Here is a 17,467-nt window from a genome sequence, read left to right on the forward strand (position 1 = left end):
TAAGGGACTTTGGATTTTACTCAACTAATAGAGCAAATGTGATTTAAAAATCCACTTAGTAGAAGTGATTTCCAAAATATCGTTTCCACGTTTGAAGGCACAGTGCACGGTTTGCATTACCTGCCTGCCTGAGCTGGAAACCGTGAAGTGCCATGAAGTACGATGACTCTCGTTTCAGAAAGTGGTTCCTCCCAAAGAGAACTTGTGGATCTCATTCACTTAGCATTCTAACCCCCACTTTTTCTTCAGACCTCAGATTTAAGCAGAGGTGTAATTATAGTCTTAATCAGTGCTGCGTCCTACCAACCATGGCTTTTAAGAAAATTAAAAAAAAAAAACAACTTCATTTACCTTTCATTGCGGTAGCTGGCTCTCCATTCACCTGATTCGGGTGTCTTCAAGTCGAAACAGGCTTCTCAACTCTAATTAAGAATAAACCTTGAAACTAAGGTTGGCAGGGAAGTTGTTTTTTTGTTAAAGCGTAAAAAATAAGCATTTTTTTTTCCCCCTGCCAGAGAAGGTAGGTGCTCCCCTACCCACCTTGAGATTGTCCTTTGGGGCACCCTTTCAAACTCTCCTGCTCGGGAACAACTGGAGCAACTTGCTCTCTTGCTAATAGAAATGACTCACACCTGAGAATAGGTGAGATTTGTAGACTGGGGAAGAACATTTCCTGAACCTGCAGGAATCAGATGGTGATTCACCAGAAGGGAACACAGAGGGCTGGAACCCAGAATGCCAGAGGGCTGTTTAAGGAGGAGGGAGGCATCAAGTCTCAACGTTGGGCCCTGCTAAATCAGACCCAGTGTTTAGGGTTTTTGGGGGGGTGGGAGGGGAACTCCCTATTGCTAATTAGAAAATATGCATTTACAAACCTTCCTGCTAATTAACTTTTGGATTAAAAGGAACCAGAATATCTTTTATAAAAGACAGATCTTTCATGGTATTATTCTATATATTAAAGACTTAAATTAATATGTGTTTATACTGGTGATTGATAACTTGGGAAACCTGTTGTCTTATTCAAGAATCTGCTGAATTCCATATACCTGCTTTCACCTACACAAAAATATTTTAAATAAAGTTATTTAGGGGGGCGAGTTTACCTAATCTCTTGAATTCCACAAGACAACTTTTATTCTTTTTTTTAAATATATATATTTTTAAATTTTATTTATTTATTTATTCATTTATTTATGGCTGTGTTGGGTCTTCGTTTCTGTGCGAGGGCTTTCTCTAGTTGCGGCAAGCGGGGGCCACTCTTCATCGCGGTGCACGGGCCTCTCACTATCGCGGCCTCTCTTGTTGGGAGCACAGGCTCCAGACGCGCAGGCTCAGTAATTGTGGCTCACGGGCCTAGTTGCTCCGCGGCACGTGGGATCTTCCCAGACCAGGGCTCGAACCCGTGTTCCCTGCATTGGCAGGCAGATTCTCAACCACTGCGCCACCAGGGAAGCCCCAAGACAACTTTTATTCTTTTAAAAAATCTTCCCGCAATGATAAATTTATATAATCGAATCACTTTTTCCGATTTGTAATTAATTGTAATTAATTTTAGAACTTCTAAAAAATTTCCCAGAGACTCCAAGATTTTCTTGAATGTGACATTCAAACAAGTAAAAGAAATGAAGAAAATGTCACCAAATGAAATCAAAACTTGTTACTATCATGGATGAAGAGAAAGATAAATGAAAATAATTAAGGTGGAACATTTTTTGAAGTTAGTAAATAAATAATAGGTATTACTTAGTGTTTACTTACGCCTTAAGGAAATAATGTATATGTACTAGTTGGGTTTTTTTCCTGTGTTTATACAGAAAAACAAATGTAGTTAAATACCAGTAGCTGAATATCAAAAGTTTGTTTCTTCTATTGCCTTTTCCTAAACAAACAAAAACAGACAACTAAAATTTAATGGTTTTCCATTCCATTCTATTTAGGGTGGATTAAGTATGTTGTGGATGAGTAGCTAGCCCTAGGGAAAGTCTCTGAACAAAAATTAGCCAACTTAATAGTGGCTCAGTCGTATAAGAAATTGTCATATTTACTAAACCATCCTTCATTTAGGTTGGACTGTGCTTTGTGCCATTTGGTACTTCCTTCTCCAGGGATTTCGCTTTGAACATTTAAAGCCAGTTCCCTGCATCTTGAGGGGGGGAAGTTATGCCATGCAGGCCTGAGTTTGAGAGACTTGTTTTCTGGGGGTTGCACTTCTTGCCATTTGTCACTCTGATCCATGAACAGTAAATGATGTGCTGCTCAAAATGGGAACTTTAACTGCCAGAATAACCAACTGCCAGTCTTAAAAGCATCAATTCAAAGGAGCACAGCCCGTTTAGCTTCCTTAAAAGTATGTTGGGCAAAGACCTTCTCTGCAAGTTCTGAGGACTGTCACCCCACAGTTCCAGTGGTGGGCATGAAGCTTGTGTGGACAAATATTTCACAAGCTCCTGTTGAGGGAATAAAGGCAGTTCTGTTATCTACCTTAAATTTTAATACATTTGTTACCTGGGTTGACTTCATCCTATCACTGTCAACTAACTTAATACGTTTTTTTTGTTTTTTTTTATGTTAAAGAAAATACCTTTCCTTTGTTACGTCGCTGCTGATAATATTTTTCATATACTATTCTGTTTTGAATTTGAAGGGAAATGTTCTGATAATTCAGGGTTATACACCTTGACTTTCTATGTGTTGGTTTTGTATTAAGATTTCCACAAGGAGGAGGGAAGGAGCTGGTGTCAGTGCAGTAGGTGGCCCTCTTTTTCTCCTCCTGAGGGTGGGCTGGGCATGGACTAGCCTTTTCCTGGCCTTAGTCACAGTGGGATTGTGTATTTAAAAGCCTCTTTGGCTGGCGATGCAAAGTCTAGTAGTGAGAAAGTTAACATGAGGCAGCCTTTATGCATCTGTCTTAAAGCATGTTATGCCGATCTCAAGTTGGGACTTGTTAAAGCTGGTCTTACCTAACATTCAAAAAGGGAAGTAGTACAGGTTTAGTCAGAGAAGAGTGTAATGCTTTGATGAAAAGAGCAGCTAAGAACCAGTCCATAACTTCATTATTGTTCAAATCACCAAAAGTTTAACCTGCATAATTTTTTTTCTGCCGATTTTTATAACAAGTCTCACATTTCATAAAAGCCACAGGAGACTTTATAACAATAATTATCTTGCTGCTTCAATGGAAGATCCTATTAAATGCAAGGAAGCTATTTTAATAATATTGTTTAGCTATTACAAACCCCAAATTTATTTTGAATATAGGACGATGTCCTAGGATATGTGTTTGTGTTTCTCTACCACCGCAATGTTTAAAAAAAGTTTTTTTGTTTCATTTTTTATTACAGGTGATTTTTTTTCCTTCTATAACAATGTCACTTTTAAAGATGTTAAACCTACAGACAAGTTGAAATTATAGTTCAAGCAGATTTCATCTAAATTTTCCCATTAATATTTTTCACGCCCTCCCCCTACCCTCCCCCTCAACACATGTATTTGTGGGGAGACCTGTTTGAAATTGCAGTCATTGTGACGGATGTCCCACCCCTAACTACTTCAGCATGTATTTCCTAAGAACAAGGATATTCTCCTACCTGGAAATTCCCTGGTGGTCCAGTGGTTAGGACTCCGTGTTTTCGCTCCCAAGGGCGTGGGTTCAGTACCTGGTAGGGGAAGTAAGATCCTGCAAGCCACACAGCACAGCCCCCAAAAAAAACAACAAAAAAAGGGATTTTCTCCTACCTACTCACAATATTCAGTCTGAATTTTGCTCTTTCCCAGTAACATTCTTTATAATTTTTTGAGGCAGAACTAATCAGTGGTCACACATTGTATTTTTCTAGTTTACTCTTTTATTCTTTAGAATAATCTTTCTGCTTTTTTTTTTTTTTTTTTAAATCTCCTTGGCTTTTGAAAATTGGTTTGCTCTGTATTTGCTAGGTCCATCCTGTGGGTCACTTAGTGAGGAGATGCTTTCAAATGTTTCTGAGGCAGTTTGAATATATTAACCTGAAGACTACCTTGGGGTTTGGAACTTTGAAATCAAATGGGGATATCTATACTCTTGTTTTGGACAGAGACCTGGTTCATGGATCCAAACTCACTTTTTCTTTGGGATACTGGACAAACTCATTCAACTTTTCCCAGCTTCAGTTTTCTGTAAAACTAAGATTCTGGTTTAAGCACAGAATTTTAGATGAGAATTTCTATAATCTTTCAAAATATATTCTTAAAGAGACAGAAGCACTCAAGGAGAGAATGTTTCTAACGTTTCATCCCTTTAAAGGAATGAAAATAGGTAATGGTGTTGATAAGTCTTCCTAAATCCCAGAATAAACTTTTTTAACCCTATTCCTACCTCCCCCCTTTTTAGTGTGAGGCATTGGCAAATGCACTGCTAAGGCTTACCTTGGTCTTCTAGTCATTTCTGCCTCGCCTGTGACCGCCTGCTCTCTCCTCCCTTTATTTGCCTTCGCTGCATTGGCCTGGACCTGGGCACAGTGTTGCTTCCTCCAACGCTGCTAGGCAGAGAATTGGTACTGCAGTCTAATTTTCTCTGTCACTATAATCTCTGATGTATCCATTTTTTTCTGAAAGGAAAATGCACACACGAAGGACCTCCTAGTCCTTCACAGTACGTGAACTCATTATTACAAGACAAAGATGAGCAGGGATCTAATTGAAACGTAGCTCAAGTGATCTGTCTGGGATGCCCATGTCTTTTGCAGGTAGCCAGAACATACAACAAGGACTGTAGTAAAATCCTCTCCAGATCTTCCTGTTCCGTCTTCTCTGTACACAAAAATCGCTCTAACCGTGGCTCACCATCCAGTTGCTGAGAATTTGTGCTGAGTATAATGATTACAAACCCTTTAACGTTCCCTCGCTGAGATTGGTATCTTTAGGTCCCTATGTTTGAATTACTGTGTTTAATCTGTCATTTGAAATGATTTGTATCTATTAGATCTGCTTTAAATAAAGCAGTTACCTTTTTCTGGTATGAGAACTTCATGTGTAATGGTCAGTTAAAGGGGAGGAATGGTTTGGCGATTGACTGTGGAGATGTGCCTGCATCTGACCTCCGCCCTCATACTGATACTCTCTTCTGTACTCGGCCAGTTCCTCACTTTGGAAATCTTCTTGTGAGGGGCGGTGTCAGCCTTGGTAAGAGCTCAGTAACTGGCGTCATATAGTTTCCAATGTGGATTTCAGCCTCTCCACTTAGGAGCTTTCTTACTTTGGGCAAGTCATTATTATATCTGAGCTTCAATTTCTTCTTCTGAAAAATGGCTACCTTGTAAGATTGTAAAGTTTAAATGAGATAATATACTATAGGATAATTCCTACAGTGTTTGAAACTTGGTTGGTACTTAGTGAACAGTAGCTTTCTTTTTTTTTTTTTTTTTGGTCAGAGGGCAGAGGGAGAGCAAGTAAATGAATACGAATGGGGGTGTTTTTATGAATATAAAATTGGAACGATTAAAAATTGAAAAAACATTCCGCAACTAGAAAGTCAAGGTTAAGTTCATAATATTTTGATTGCCCTCAGGTAACCCAGGTAACGTGGATGTCTGACACATCTGGCACATGGGTGTTGGCACACCCATTTTCTGACTGAAGCTGGTTCTCTCGGTCGTATGGTTACACTCACCATGTGATTTGCGTCTCTGCTCTGTGGGCCATTTCACATGGGGCATCTTCACACTGTACTGCCTAGGAAGCGTGGCAAGGAGCTACTTACTCCGCCTGTTCTTAGAAACCCTTGGCCAAGGCCGAGCTAATCTAACAGCTGTTCTTATTTCCTCCTTGGAACTCTTGCAAACTGACTGGTCCCTCATGGCAAGAGTAGCTTGTCGTCCCGCCCTTCCTACTGCAAACTGGGGCTCTATGCCACCTGCTCCTTAGAGTGACCTCTGACCTCACAGTTGTAGATTCATCACATTTGACCTTCCCGAAGTGTGGGATTCTGTTGCCTCTCATTTCCTCCTCGAATCTCGCTTGTTCCTCTGTTCCCAAAGAACGTCTTGGTGCTGCTTGTAGTGAATCGATCCCTCCCCCCAGTCCCAGGCATCGTTCCTCTTTTTCTATCTCGTCTGTCCACGAGACGGGTGCAGCATGGCTTCTGAGGTGCTTAGCTCATTCCTTGTTCTCTCCCTTTCTTAGAAAAGTTGATTCCCTCGGCTTCTGATCTAGCCCTGTCTTCAGAGCCCTGGATCCATATTTTGCCCCCACTGGCTAGACTCCTTGACACAGCTCTCTCACTAGTACTTCATATTCAACACACCCGTCATGATCAAGCACATCACCCAAGCTAATGTTCTTCAAAGCAATGAATCTCGATTGGGAGGGGGTGTGATGGGGATTATGGACCCCATTGAGAATACATTTTGCATATCAATCAAATACGTTTTACATGTAAAAACCCATACTCTCCAGTGATCTTGGGCTCAAGACCTTTGTCTCTTTTTGAAAATGTCTCTAAGTTCCATGTCAGATTTCTTTCCCCTTGGCTCTTGCCTGCATAGATGGAAGACTTCCTTAACTGCTCTCCTGGCCTCAGTGGCTCCGTTAATTCAGAATTGCCTATTGCTGGCAAGTTGATTTTGCTAAAGCACGGCATAGAGAACAGTAGTCTTCACTTCAGCCACCTTCAGTGGCTCACAGAGAACTCCAGACACCCCAGCAACCCTGAAGTGCTGTGCAGTGAGGTCCCAGTTCCCTTCCCAGGCTCGTCTTTCCCGCGCACGTGCTGCAGCCTCAGGCCCTCTGTGGCCCCTCTCGCTCGGCCATAGCACAGTGCCCGCCCTCACCTGAGCCTTCCTCCAAACTGCTCAGAGCGCCGCGGGGTTCCCTTTCAAAGCCTCTGTTTTCCCCGCGGGGTCCAGTTCACACTTCCGTCTCCTGTGAGCCCTTGCTCAGTTTCTCCATTTGGCATCAGCTGCCTTTTCCTCCAAGCGCCTTTGGTGAGCTAATTATGTCTCTTATGCCACGAACCACGTTTGGATTCAATATGGTCCGTGTGCGGCTTCCAGGGAGGCCAAGGGCCCTGCACGAAGCACACGATGAAGGAATGATGGGCTAAGTGAGCGAGTCAACCCACTCTTCGGGCTGTCACTCCTCTTAAGAACCAGAGGGGCCCCCAAAGGGCTCAGAAGGTCCATGGTTGGACTGTTCATACCCCTGAGCTGTTGAAACTTTTTCTGTGTTGAGACCTCTCCCTCCCTCTTCAGGAGCCCCCTCCTTACCATTCTCACAGCTGGGGCTTGAGGTCACCCCTTGAGGAATTAAGCTTGTCCCGACTGTCAGAGAGGCGGTGCAGCAGAGCCACTGAGGTGTGGTCTTGCGGCCACGTTCCTGGATGTCTGTCCCAGCTCTGCCTCTGCTTGCTGGTGGGGTCATGGGTACCAGGGTCAAGGTATCTGTTCACTTGGTGCCTCAGTTTTCTTTTCTTTTTTTTCTCCCCAACAGGGAGCCCTGTAGTATCTGTCTCCCGGGGTAATAGTGAGAAATAGAAAGGTAATAACCCTTGTAAGGTGCATACATAGCACGGTGCGTGGCACATAGCGAGCATTCAGTAAAGGAGTGTAAGGTCCTGGGAGGTGCTTGGCAGCTTCTAGGTCAAGGATAATTAGCTGGCAGCATGTGGACCGCTATGGTCCACACGTGAAGGTGCTGTTCTCTGGGGTTCAGGGAGTGTGAGGGGTGACTACGGAAGCTTTGAAAATAACAGGAAATATGGCGGAGCGGACTGGATTTATGATTTCTCTTGAAAATATTAGAAGCTCTGCGATTGTCAATACAGTGGTTAAGAATATGAGCTCAGAAGCCAGAGTCTGAATTAAGAGTCCTAGCCTTGCTACTTATAAGTCGCGTGACCCCGTGCAAGTTGCTTAACTTCTCTGTTTCTCAACTTCTTTATCTCTAAAACGGAAATAACAATAGCACTTGATAGGCTTCCTGGGATTATTAAATGGAACAGTATATTTAAAGCTCTTGGCATGCTTGCCTGGTACATAGTAAATAGTAAGTAATGTGCGCTGTTTTTGTTGTTGCTGATGCTGGTTTTACTACTGCTGTGGCTACCAGCTAGCAACCCTGGGCCCCAATTCCCTCTTGTGCCAACAGCTGGCACTGAGTAGTAGATGCTCCCCTAAGTGGGACATGAACTTTCCAGGTAGCTGTCGTTCATGCCACTGCCTGTCACCTTATATCTGTCCTGCTCTTTTTGTAACAATGTTGTTTGTCTCCTGTTGACAGATCTCACCCTTGGGCATTCCTGTCCAGGAGTGCAGTGCTGTGCTGTGAATCAGTCTTTATGGATGTATGAACCTCAAGGAACTTTTAGCACAGTGGTTCTTAACATGTGGCCCAAATCGATAGCATCCTTATCTCCTGGAAACTTATTCTCGGGCTTCACCCCAGACCTACTGAATCAGAAACTCTGGAGGTGGACCTTGCAATCTGTGTTTTACGAATCCTTCCAGCTGGTTCTGGTACCTGCTAAAGTTTGAAAACTACTGATTTAACACATGTGTCCTATATTCATATTACCTACATTTGGTTTCCATGTAAAATTTAAAATGTTGAGTTGTATTTCCAGGCACTTCAGTTGATTTGTAAGGGCTGCTGTCTTTTCAGTGTGTGCTCCCTTAGCTATTAAACACAGCTGGGTGTGGGTTCTTCTGCTGTGGTGCTTTTGTTCTGTTAAGATCTAATCTATGTGAGCTTTGATCTATTAACTTGCTGGAAGAGTACAGTTTACCTGGGGCGATGGTCAGGCATTTTTAGAAAGAAGACTTTAGAAAGTTATGGAACGAGCTGCGTTTAAATGCACATGGAATATATGAAGTGATGAGATTAATAAGACTGAATAATTATTTTATATTCTGATGTCATGATCTCTTTATCAGCCATCTAACTTCTTTGAGTTGGGAATTCACACTGCTTCTCTGCCTCTTCCTCCCCAGCCCCCGCCTTTTTTTTTTCATTATTTTATTTTTTTAACTTTTTATATTTGAGTATAGTTGATTAACAATGTTGTGATAGTTTCAGGTGTACAGCAAAGTGATTCAGTTATACATATACATGTATCTATCCTTTTTCAAATTCTTTTCCCATTTAGCTTGTTACATAATATTGAGCAGAGTTCCCTGTGCTATACAGTAGCTCCCTGTTGTTTATCCATTTTAAATATAGCAGTGTGTACATGTCAATCCCAAACTCCCAATCTGTCCCTCCCCCAACCCACCCATCCCCCCTGGTAACCATAAGTTAGTTCTCTAAGTGTGTGAGTCTGTTTCTGTTTTGTAAATAAGTTCATTTGTATCATTTCTTTTTAGATTCTGCATATAAGTGATGTCATACACTATTTCTCTTTCCCTGTCTGACTTCACTGAGTATGACCATCTTTAGGGTCCATCCATGTTGCTGCAAGTGGCATTGTTTCATTCTTTTTAATGGCTGAGTAATATTCCATTGTATATATGTATCACATCTTCTTTATCCAATCATCTGTTGATGGACGTTTAGGTTGCTTCCATGTCTTGGCTATTGTAAATAGTGCTGCAGTGAACATTGGGGTGCATGTATCCTTTCAGACCATGTTTTTGTCTGGATATATGCCCAGGAGTGGGATTGCAGGATCATATGGTAGCTCTACTTTTAGTTTTTTAAGGAACCCTCATACTGTTCTTCATAGTGGCTGTACCAATGTACATTCCCACCAACAGTGTAGGAGGGTTCCCTTCTCTTCACACCCTCTCCAGCATTTATTGTTTGTGGATTTTTTGTTGGTAGCTATTTTGACTGGTGTGAGATGACATCTTATTGTAGTTTTGATTTGCATTTCTCTAATGGTGATGTTGAACACCTTGTCATGTGCCTCTTGGCTATCTGTGTGTCTTCTTTGGAGAAATGTCTATTTATCTGTTGCATTTCTCTACACTAACAGTGAACGATCAGAGAGAGAAATTCAAGAAACGATCCTATTTACCATCTCATCAAAAAGAATAAAATACCTAGGAATAAACCTACCTAAGGAGACAAAAGACCTGTACTCTGAAAATTATAAGACGCTGATGAAAGAAATCACAGACCACACAGACGTATACCATGTTCTTGGATTGGAAGAATCAATATTGTCAAAATAACTGTACTACCCAAGGCAATCTGCAGATTCAGTGCAATCACTATGATATTACCAATGGCATTTTTCACAGAACTAGAATAAAAAAATCTTAAAATTTGTATGGAGCCATGAAAGATCCCAACTAGCCAAAGTTATCTTGAGAAAGAAAAAAGGAGCTGGAGGAATCAGGCTCCTTGACTTCAGACTATGCTACAAAGGTACAGCCATCAAAACAGTAATGGTACTGGCACAGAACATAAAAATATACACCAATGGAACAGGATAGAAAGCCCAGAAATAAACCCATGCAGCTGTGGTCAATTAATCTATGACAAAGGAGGCAAGACTATACAATGGGGGAAAGACAGTCTCTTCAATAAATGGTGCTGGGAAAACTGGACAGCTACATGTAACAGAATGAAACTAGAACATTCTCTAATACCATACACAAAAATAAACTCAAAGAGGATTAAAGACCTAAATGTGAGACTGGACACTATAAAACTCTTAGAGGAAAACCTAGGCAGAGCACTGTCTGACATAAATCGCAGCAATCTTTTTTGATCCGTCTCCCAGAGTAATGGAAATAAAAACAAAAATAAACAAATGGGACCTAATGAAACTTCAAAGCTTTTGCACAGCAAAGGAAACCACAAACAAGACGAAAAGACAACCCTCAGAATGGAAGAAAATATTTGCAAATGATGTGACTGACAAGGGATTAGTCTCCAAAATTTACAAACAGCTCATGCAGCTTAATACCATCACAGCAAACAACCCAATCAAAAAATGGGCAGAATTCCTTCCCCTTTTACAGTAATTTTTCTTGGTTTCTGAAGACTAATTCTGCATGGGACAATATCCTCTCCCACTTCCCCTGCATCAGGGGTATTTGGAAGGTCTTATCCAGTAAAAATGATGACAGTTTAGCTTTTGACAGAAGCCCTTAATTGTGCTCTGAGCTTACAGACTTTACCAAAGCTACTAATGTTTTTTTTCCCCCTTTTCCTCTCTTCTATGTCTCATTAATGGCTATGGTATAGTTCCCCATTCTGTAAGTATTCTAGATTTTAGTATTTGTGATTGCTAGTCTGGGAAGCTCTCCTCAAATAGTTGCTTTTCATTTTGTGAATGTGATTTTAAGCTGACTCTTCTCTAAGTTCTTGGTAGATTATTTCATTCTACACATCAGGAACTCTGCTTTTGACTGTAATAGTATTATAAAAGAATGAAATATTTGCATTTATGGTGGACAATTTCCTATTGAAATTTTATCTTGAAAGATCTTTCTAAAAAATTATATTCATTATCTATATCCATTCAGTGTATATTGAAAATATTATTAGAGCTGAAATACATGGGTTATATTCCCAAGCATAGTTTGAAATGTGGCTTAGATGCAGTTACTTATAATACATTATTAGAGTCTGCTCATGATTGTATAATATACTCAGTAAAGGTAACATGGATTTAGTGACATCTCTAATAGTTATTATGACTTAATTCTTTTATTTTAGCAAATGAAAATCAGATGTCAAAGTACTTTCTAAGAGTCTTGGTGATGGTAATATGCTACAGTTACAAATTTTACTTAACCAAAACCAACAATACATAGCTAAAGCATTTTGTCAATAGCTTTAAAACTGAAATGATGATAGACGTTAGCCCCCAAGCTATATGTGTACTGTTTAGTAATCCTGCTTCCTTCCCGGTCATTCACTAGTGAACCCAAGAATACCCGCACTTCCCAGGCCCCTGTGTACGTGCATAGGAGACCAACTAAAAAGAGCTTGAGCTTCCAAGAAGTTTATAGTATCATTTGATAAGAAAAACATCAGTGAAAATTGGCTTCCCTTTTGCTTCTCTAGTATGTAAAAATAAAGCCAGTTTGGTATTTTATCAAATATTTATTGATTGCACAATGAGACACAATCTCTGCTCTCAAAGTACACATAGGGTATTAAAAGAGTGGATACATGTATGAGACAGTAATTACAAAGCAGTGTGATCATTATAATAATTGAGGTGTGACAACATACAGATGATGGAGTGATTGGGTTTGAGGTGGTGGTGGGAATTTAGCCAGATGAGATTTCATGATGTAAGTGATGGCAACTTAGGGTTCCACGGATGGATAAGAGTTTTCTTGGTGAGTCAGAGGGAAATTTACAAGTGCAATGACACAGGGGCAAAAAAGGAGCATGGCGTTTTCTGATAATTATAAACTTATACGAGAGTGTGAATTTCCAAGGATGGAAGAATGCTTAGGAAAAAAGGCCAGAAAGGTGGGCAAGTTCCAGGGCCTTTAGGGCCTTTGAGGCCATGGAAAGAGGCCTGGGGTTCACAGTCTGATGGTTGTATTGGGACTAGTGGCACATCTACAGAGCATGACTACTCCTTTGTACATTTTAGCTAGAAGATGCAAATCAGCATCTACAATTCCAGATAACCATACTTTAGCAGCTCTTTTTTGAACCACAGAGGGATTCAGGAAAACATATGGAGGTAAATAAGTACAAGTAGGTCACCATCCTCTAAAAATTTCCCAGTATAGATGTTACTGATCGTGGGTCAGCAGTTCTATCTATATGTGCACCAAGAATGGCATAATGATGACATATTCTTTTTAAAGCATTTGTAATTTATCCTCTGTGGGAAGTATTGTGGGAGATCCTAAGAAAACATGACATATTTTCTGTCTTCAAGATATGTTGTCTTTCTTAAAAAATCCTAACCATCTTTGGGGGATGCAGTCAAGAATACAGCAAGCTAGGGACTTCCCTGGTGGCTGTGGATAAGAATCTGCCTGCCAATGCAGGGGACACGGGTTCGAGCCCTGGTCTGGGAAGATCCCACATGCTGCGGAGCAACTAAGCCCATGCGCCGCAACTACTGAGCCTGCGCTCTAGAGCCCGTGGGCTACAACTACTGAGCCCGCGTGCCACAACTACTGAAGCCCGCGAGCCACAACTACTGAAGCCCGTGTGCCACAACTACTGAAGCCCGCGTGCCTAGAGCCCGTGCTCCGCAACAAGAGACGCCACCGCAGTGAGAAGCCCCCACGCCACAACGAAGAGTAGCCTCCGCTCGCCGCAACTAGAGAAAGCCCGCTCGCAGCAACGAAGACCCAACGCAGCCAAAGATAAATAAATAAATCTATTAAAAAACAACTTCTAAAAAAAAACAAGAATACAACAAGCTAGTAAAAGGAACTCAGCATTGAGAGCCCTAACACATACCCAAACAGTGGGAGAGGTAATTATTTTCAACCAGAGACATGAGGAAGGAGCATGGAGTTGCTGGCCCAGGAAGGCTTTGCTGAGTAGGTGGAATATTCAACCACCGTTAGAGTATTTGCTGGGCAGAGGGGGGATTCCAAAGAATAAGAATACAGTATTCTTGCCCTTGAATTTGTACACACTCAGGATGTAAGCGAAGTATTACAGTACAATGTTTTATGTGGCTTAATAATGCTGCTTGTGCCTCCTATGGTGTAGCTGCATACTGGGAAAGAGGCTGTAACTGTAAGGAGAAGCGCCTTCATCAGGTATCTGGGCTTTCTGACCTATTCCCCAGACGCTTTACATCTAGCATCCCTTTCAACCTCTAGCCTAAGTTTTCACCAAAGGACTCGCAAGGTGGGTTTTTGGGGTTTTTTTCTTTTTAAATCAGCAGGTGGGATACAAAAGCAGTAGTGTTGTTTGAATTGCATGTGCAGAAGAACGTGAGGAGGTGTTTTAGAGTGGAGGAATATGTTTTTTATAATTAGAAAATACGTATTTTTAGGAATATACATTTCCCCATGATAAATCTTTTCCAAAGTGTAAGTGAACGCTCTTGAGAAGGTGAGTTCTAGTGGCTGTTTGCTTCCTGTTGCATTCTCTTACGGATACTTCATTCAGCTTATGAATAGATCTACGTGGAATTAAAATTTATATAATCCTTTCTGTACACGAGGATAGTAAAATGTAAGAAAGCATTTGCTCGAAGCCATCTTTTCTTTCACTGCTTACATTTGATTTCCAAGTAAATTGTCTTTTGAAGTCTTGGCAGTCAATCGTTAACCGTGATAAAGTTATCAGCTTAGGGTTATATTGTCTGTCTGACTTGTATGATTTTCTTGGGTGGATGCTGCAGTCTTTCTCCCTTTCATACATGGTAGCCTCTCTGTGAATTTTTTACATAAGAATATATATATTAAGGGATCCATGCAAATGTTAGTTGCTGCCAAAAAAAGGGTTGTTTCTTTAGCTAGAAACAGTTGATTTTGCAATCGACAGTCAGTCTTACTGTTGGTTTGACTGTGAGTATATGGGACTCTGGCGAAATGAAATGGAGCAAAACACACAAAGAAGACAGCCACAACAACAAATACTTTACCTTCTAGCCTTTTGCTGTTTTTGCTGCCCTTACTCTTGGACTTCCTATAAGAATTGTATACCTTTTTTGCAATCACCATATAGAATAGAAGCATTAGGACAAAAACAGTCCAGAAAATGAACTGGGAAATGTAATTCACCACTTCATGCCATTTCAGCCCAAGAGGACCCTTTAAGGAGGCACACTTTTTCACAGATGACGGTGTTGCTTCCTTGTTGCTTAAGATCATATTTGGCAGGGAGAGGAAGAACAAAAAGAGCCAGATGAGGGTTGAGACCACTTTTGCAAAAGCAGGTTTTTGTACAAAAAATTTTCCAAAAGGTCTGATGATCTTGAGGAACCTGTCAAAGGCTATGAGCCCCAGCAGTGTGATGCCCACATACATGGTCTCATAAAAGACGACGGCAGAGAAACGACACACAAAGGCTCTGAGCTGCCAGGGTCCGAGGCGCGCGTCTGAGAGGATTTTAAACGGAAGCATGAGCGTCATTATCAAGTCGGCCACCAAAGTATTTTTGAGGTAGACAATGAAGGTGGAGGAGCTGGGGATGTGAATGAACACCCACAGGGCCAAAGTGTTGAGCAGGATGCCCATGAAGAAAACGACAGTGTAGATGGCTGGGAACACCAGGTGTGCTGCCTGTATGTCCCTGGGGCACCTCTCAGACCCGTTGAAGCCCTTCATCACTGTGTCGTTCATGGCTTCCAATGTCAGCTGTTACAAATAAACATACACACACAGTAAAACAAGAAGCATTTCATGATTTCAAAACACTACTTGTTAAAAGCAGACTTTAGGTTTGCAGCATATTAGCACCTTACATATATTCATCACATTTAATAGATCATTTGAGAAGTCACATGTTGTTTCTGGCCAGAATTTTTAAAGCACATAGTACATTTTTGGTACTTTTAACAGTACCGTTACTTTCACGCCCTTACGAAATCCAAGTAACCGCTTCTACCCCGTTCACAAGTTTGACTTTTGGCATGGCAGTAAAACAAAGCTGGCTAAGAGGTAAAGTTATTCATGTCAGATTGCTGTACATTATGTAATTTCCTAGGCTCATAATCTAAGGTTTGTAGAATGTTAACCTTAAAGCATTTTTTTTCCCCTTGAACATATTCCATCATTTATAAGCAAGCCACTCATAATAACAGTTGAAATTCACCTTTGTTTGGGAGGATACTCAGCTCAGTGTCTTCCGATCGAGGCAGTCATTAGTTCAGCCCATGAAGGGCGTGTGAAGCAAATGTCGTTCTGCTTTTTTATACCCAGTTTCCTTCCTCATTTTCACGTGTGCAGTGTGATCCATTAGAACCTCTTCATATGCAAACCTTTGGGGGATTTTCTAATAAGGAAGTTCTTTCATTTTAAACTTATGTACTGTTAATCTACTCTGGTTTGAGTAAGTCAGTTTAGTTGCAGTTGTTTTTATATTTTCTCATATAATAACTTTCCTGCAGTTTATCTTCTTTACATGTTCAATGGAATTTTTAGTGCCTTTTGTATATAATAATAGGGAGAAATGTAAAGAAAATAGCCCCAAATTGTAGGAGAATAAGAGTTGACTCTAAAATCAGACAGCGTCATCATCTGCATCCTTGTAGCCTGCTTTTTTCAGAAATGTGTGTTCATTAGGTATGACCTGATTATTTCTGTAGACATGTATCTTAGTCTTTTGGTCTTTCAGTCTCTGAGAGATAAAAGGATGTATTGTCTAAGAGTTAAGGGCTATAAGACCCAAATTTTGGGGGGTTAGAATTCCAGATTCACCAATTACTGGGTAGTAGATAATAGACAAATGATTTAGTAGCTCTGTGCCTCATTTTCCGCATCTGTATAATGGGTTTAATAATAGTACATACCTCAGTGTTGAGAGGCTGAGATGAGTGCCTAGAATAGTGCTGACTATATATGAAGCTTGAAAAAAATGTTAGCCACTCACTGCTCTGGTGAGCGAATTGCAGATTTAAATGGAGATATACTATTTCACTTATCAGAAAGCCATTTTTGGAAGTCTCTTCTGTATTTGTGATTGTATGCAAAGTGCTGAAAACTTCAGGAATTTCATCAGTCAACCTTGGGTCAAGTTCTATAAAATTTTTGGAAGTATGTAATTGCTGCTTTTGTATAGAGAAAGCTGTTGTCTGTGAAGAAATGTTTGCTCGCCAGATAGATAAAGGGAAAGAGGAGATCAGAAGATCCTATGAGGGAATGTGGAGTTCTCCATGGTGAGTTTCACTTCATATTTCTTGCTATGAGTTTTACCACAGAATTGGACCAGACTGTCGCGTTGGCTCGATTGAGCATTTTGGGTGACTTCGCTTGGAATTCTGAGAATGAAATTACATATCCCACCGGACATTTTTATGAGGGAATAGGATGCCTGATAATTTTGGTTGGAACTACCCAGTGTGGTGGCACAGCCTGAAAAATTGGTGTTTGATTCAAATAAATTGATTCTTGGAAAATAGAGATTCTGGATTTTATTAATGTAACGCAACATAATTTAAACATATATCCTTTTATTTGCTTCAGTAGAGAATAAAAGCAAACTTAAAAAAATTTAAGTAGAGGGATTAGACCTATGTCAATTAAGTATAAATTTCCTGATGGATCCAAATTCATTATTTAGATGCAGGTTTGGAATAGTTTCAATTTAAACAAGGGAAATGCTGTGCAAGATAGTTTCATAATATGAAAACTGGAAATCAATTTTTGGTTGAATTTCAAAATGCTGAAATGTGGGAAATCTAAGAGGAGGAACTGATTTACTGTGGCATTTCTAGAGTTACAGAAGTATCTTCTCTTAAATATAGTAGGTTTCAAAATGTTTGACTTACTTAAGTATCCAACAAATCACTAACTCCTCCTTTATGTCCATATGCTTCAAACGTATTAGCCAACAGTCTCTTAGTTCACAGTGGTGCTGGTGCCCCCTGAGGGAGGGTCCTTTACCC

At 40.6% G+C, this 17,467-nt stretch overlaps 3 protein-coding genes across 32 annotated transcripts in view; 1 reads left to right on the plus strand and 2 right to left on the minus strand.

The window, feature by feature from the left end:
• The window catches only part of GPR87 (G protein-coupled receptor 87), a 25,409-nt gene extending 24,826 nt beyond the window's left edge, over positions 1-583 (minus strand). Inside the window, exons 1-2 of one of the 2 annotated variants that reach the window (XM_082459625.1) lie at positions 541-583; positions 352-422 (exon numbers count right to left, since the gene is read on the minus strand). Coding sequence is in view for 1 of the 2 variants with exons in the window: in XM_082459626.1 (XP_082315752.1) it covers positions 352-358 (7 nt within the window). In the remaining variant the exon portion in view is untranslated. Of the gene's footprint in view, positions 1-351; positions 439-540 lie in introns of those variants that run through there. The other variant, XM_082459626.1, reaches the window with a different exon arrangement.
• The window catches only part of P2RY13 (purinergic receptor P2Y13), a 36,509-nt gene extending 19,046 nt beyond the window's left edge, over positions 1-17,463 (minus strand). For 9 of the 27 annotated variants that reach the window (XM_082459670.1, XM_082459644.1, XM_082459655.1 and 6 more), the window contains exon 1: positions 352-17,463. In XM_082459670.1, coding sequence (XP_082315796.1) covers positions 14,202-15,203 — 1,002 coding nt within the window. In that variant the 5' untranslated portion in view covers positions 15,204-17,463 and the 3' untranslated portion in view covers positions 352-14,201. Of the gene's footprint in view, positions 1-120; positions 252-351 lie in introns of all 27 variants that reach the window. The other 18 variants (XM_082459663.1, XM_082459649.1, XM_082459656.1 and 15 more) reach the window with 6 other exon arrangements.
• Positions 1-17,467, plus strand: part of MED12L (mediator complex subunit 12L) — a 318,558-nt gene that overhangs the window by 210,207 nt on the left and 90,884 nt on the right. The window lies entirely within an intron of this gene.

Source organism: Balaenoptera physalus (assembly GCF_965194825.1).
Source record: "Balaenoptera physalus genome assembly, chromosome: 4".
Taxonomy (NCBI): Eukaryota; Metazoa; Chordata; class Mammalia; order Artiodactyla; family Balaenopteridae; genus Balaenoptera; species Balaenoptera physalus.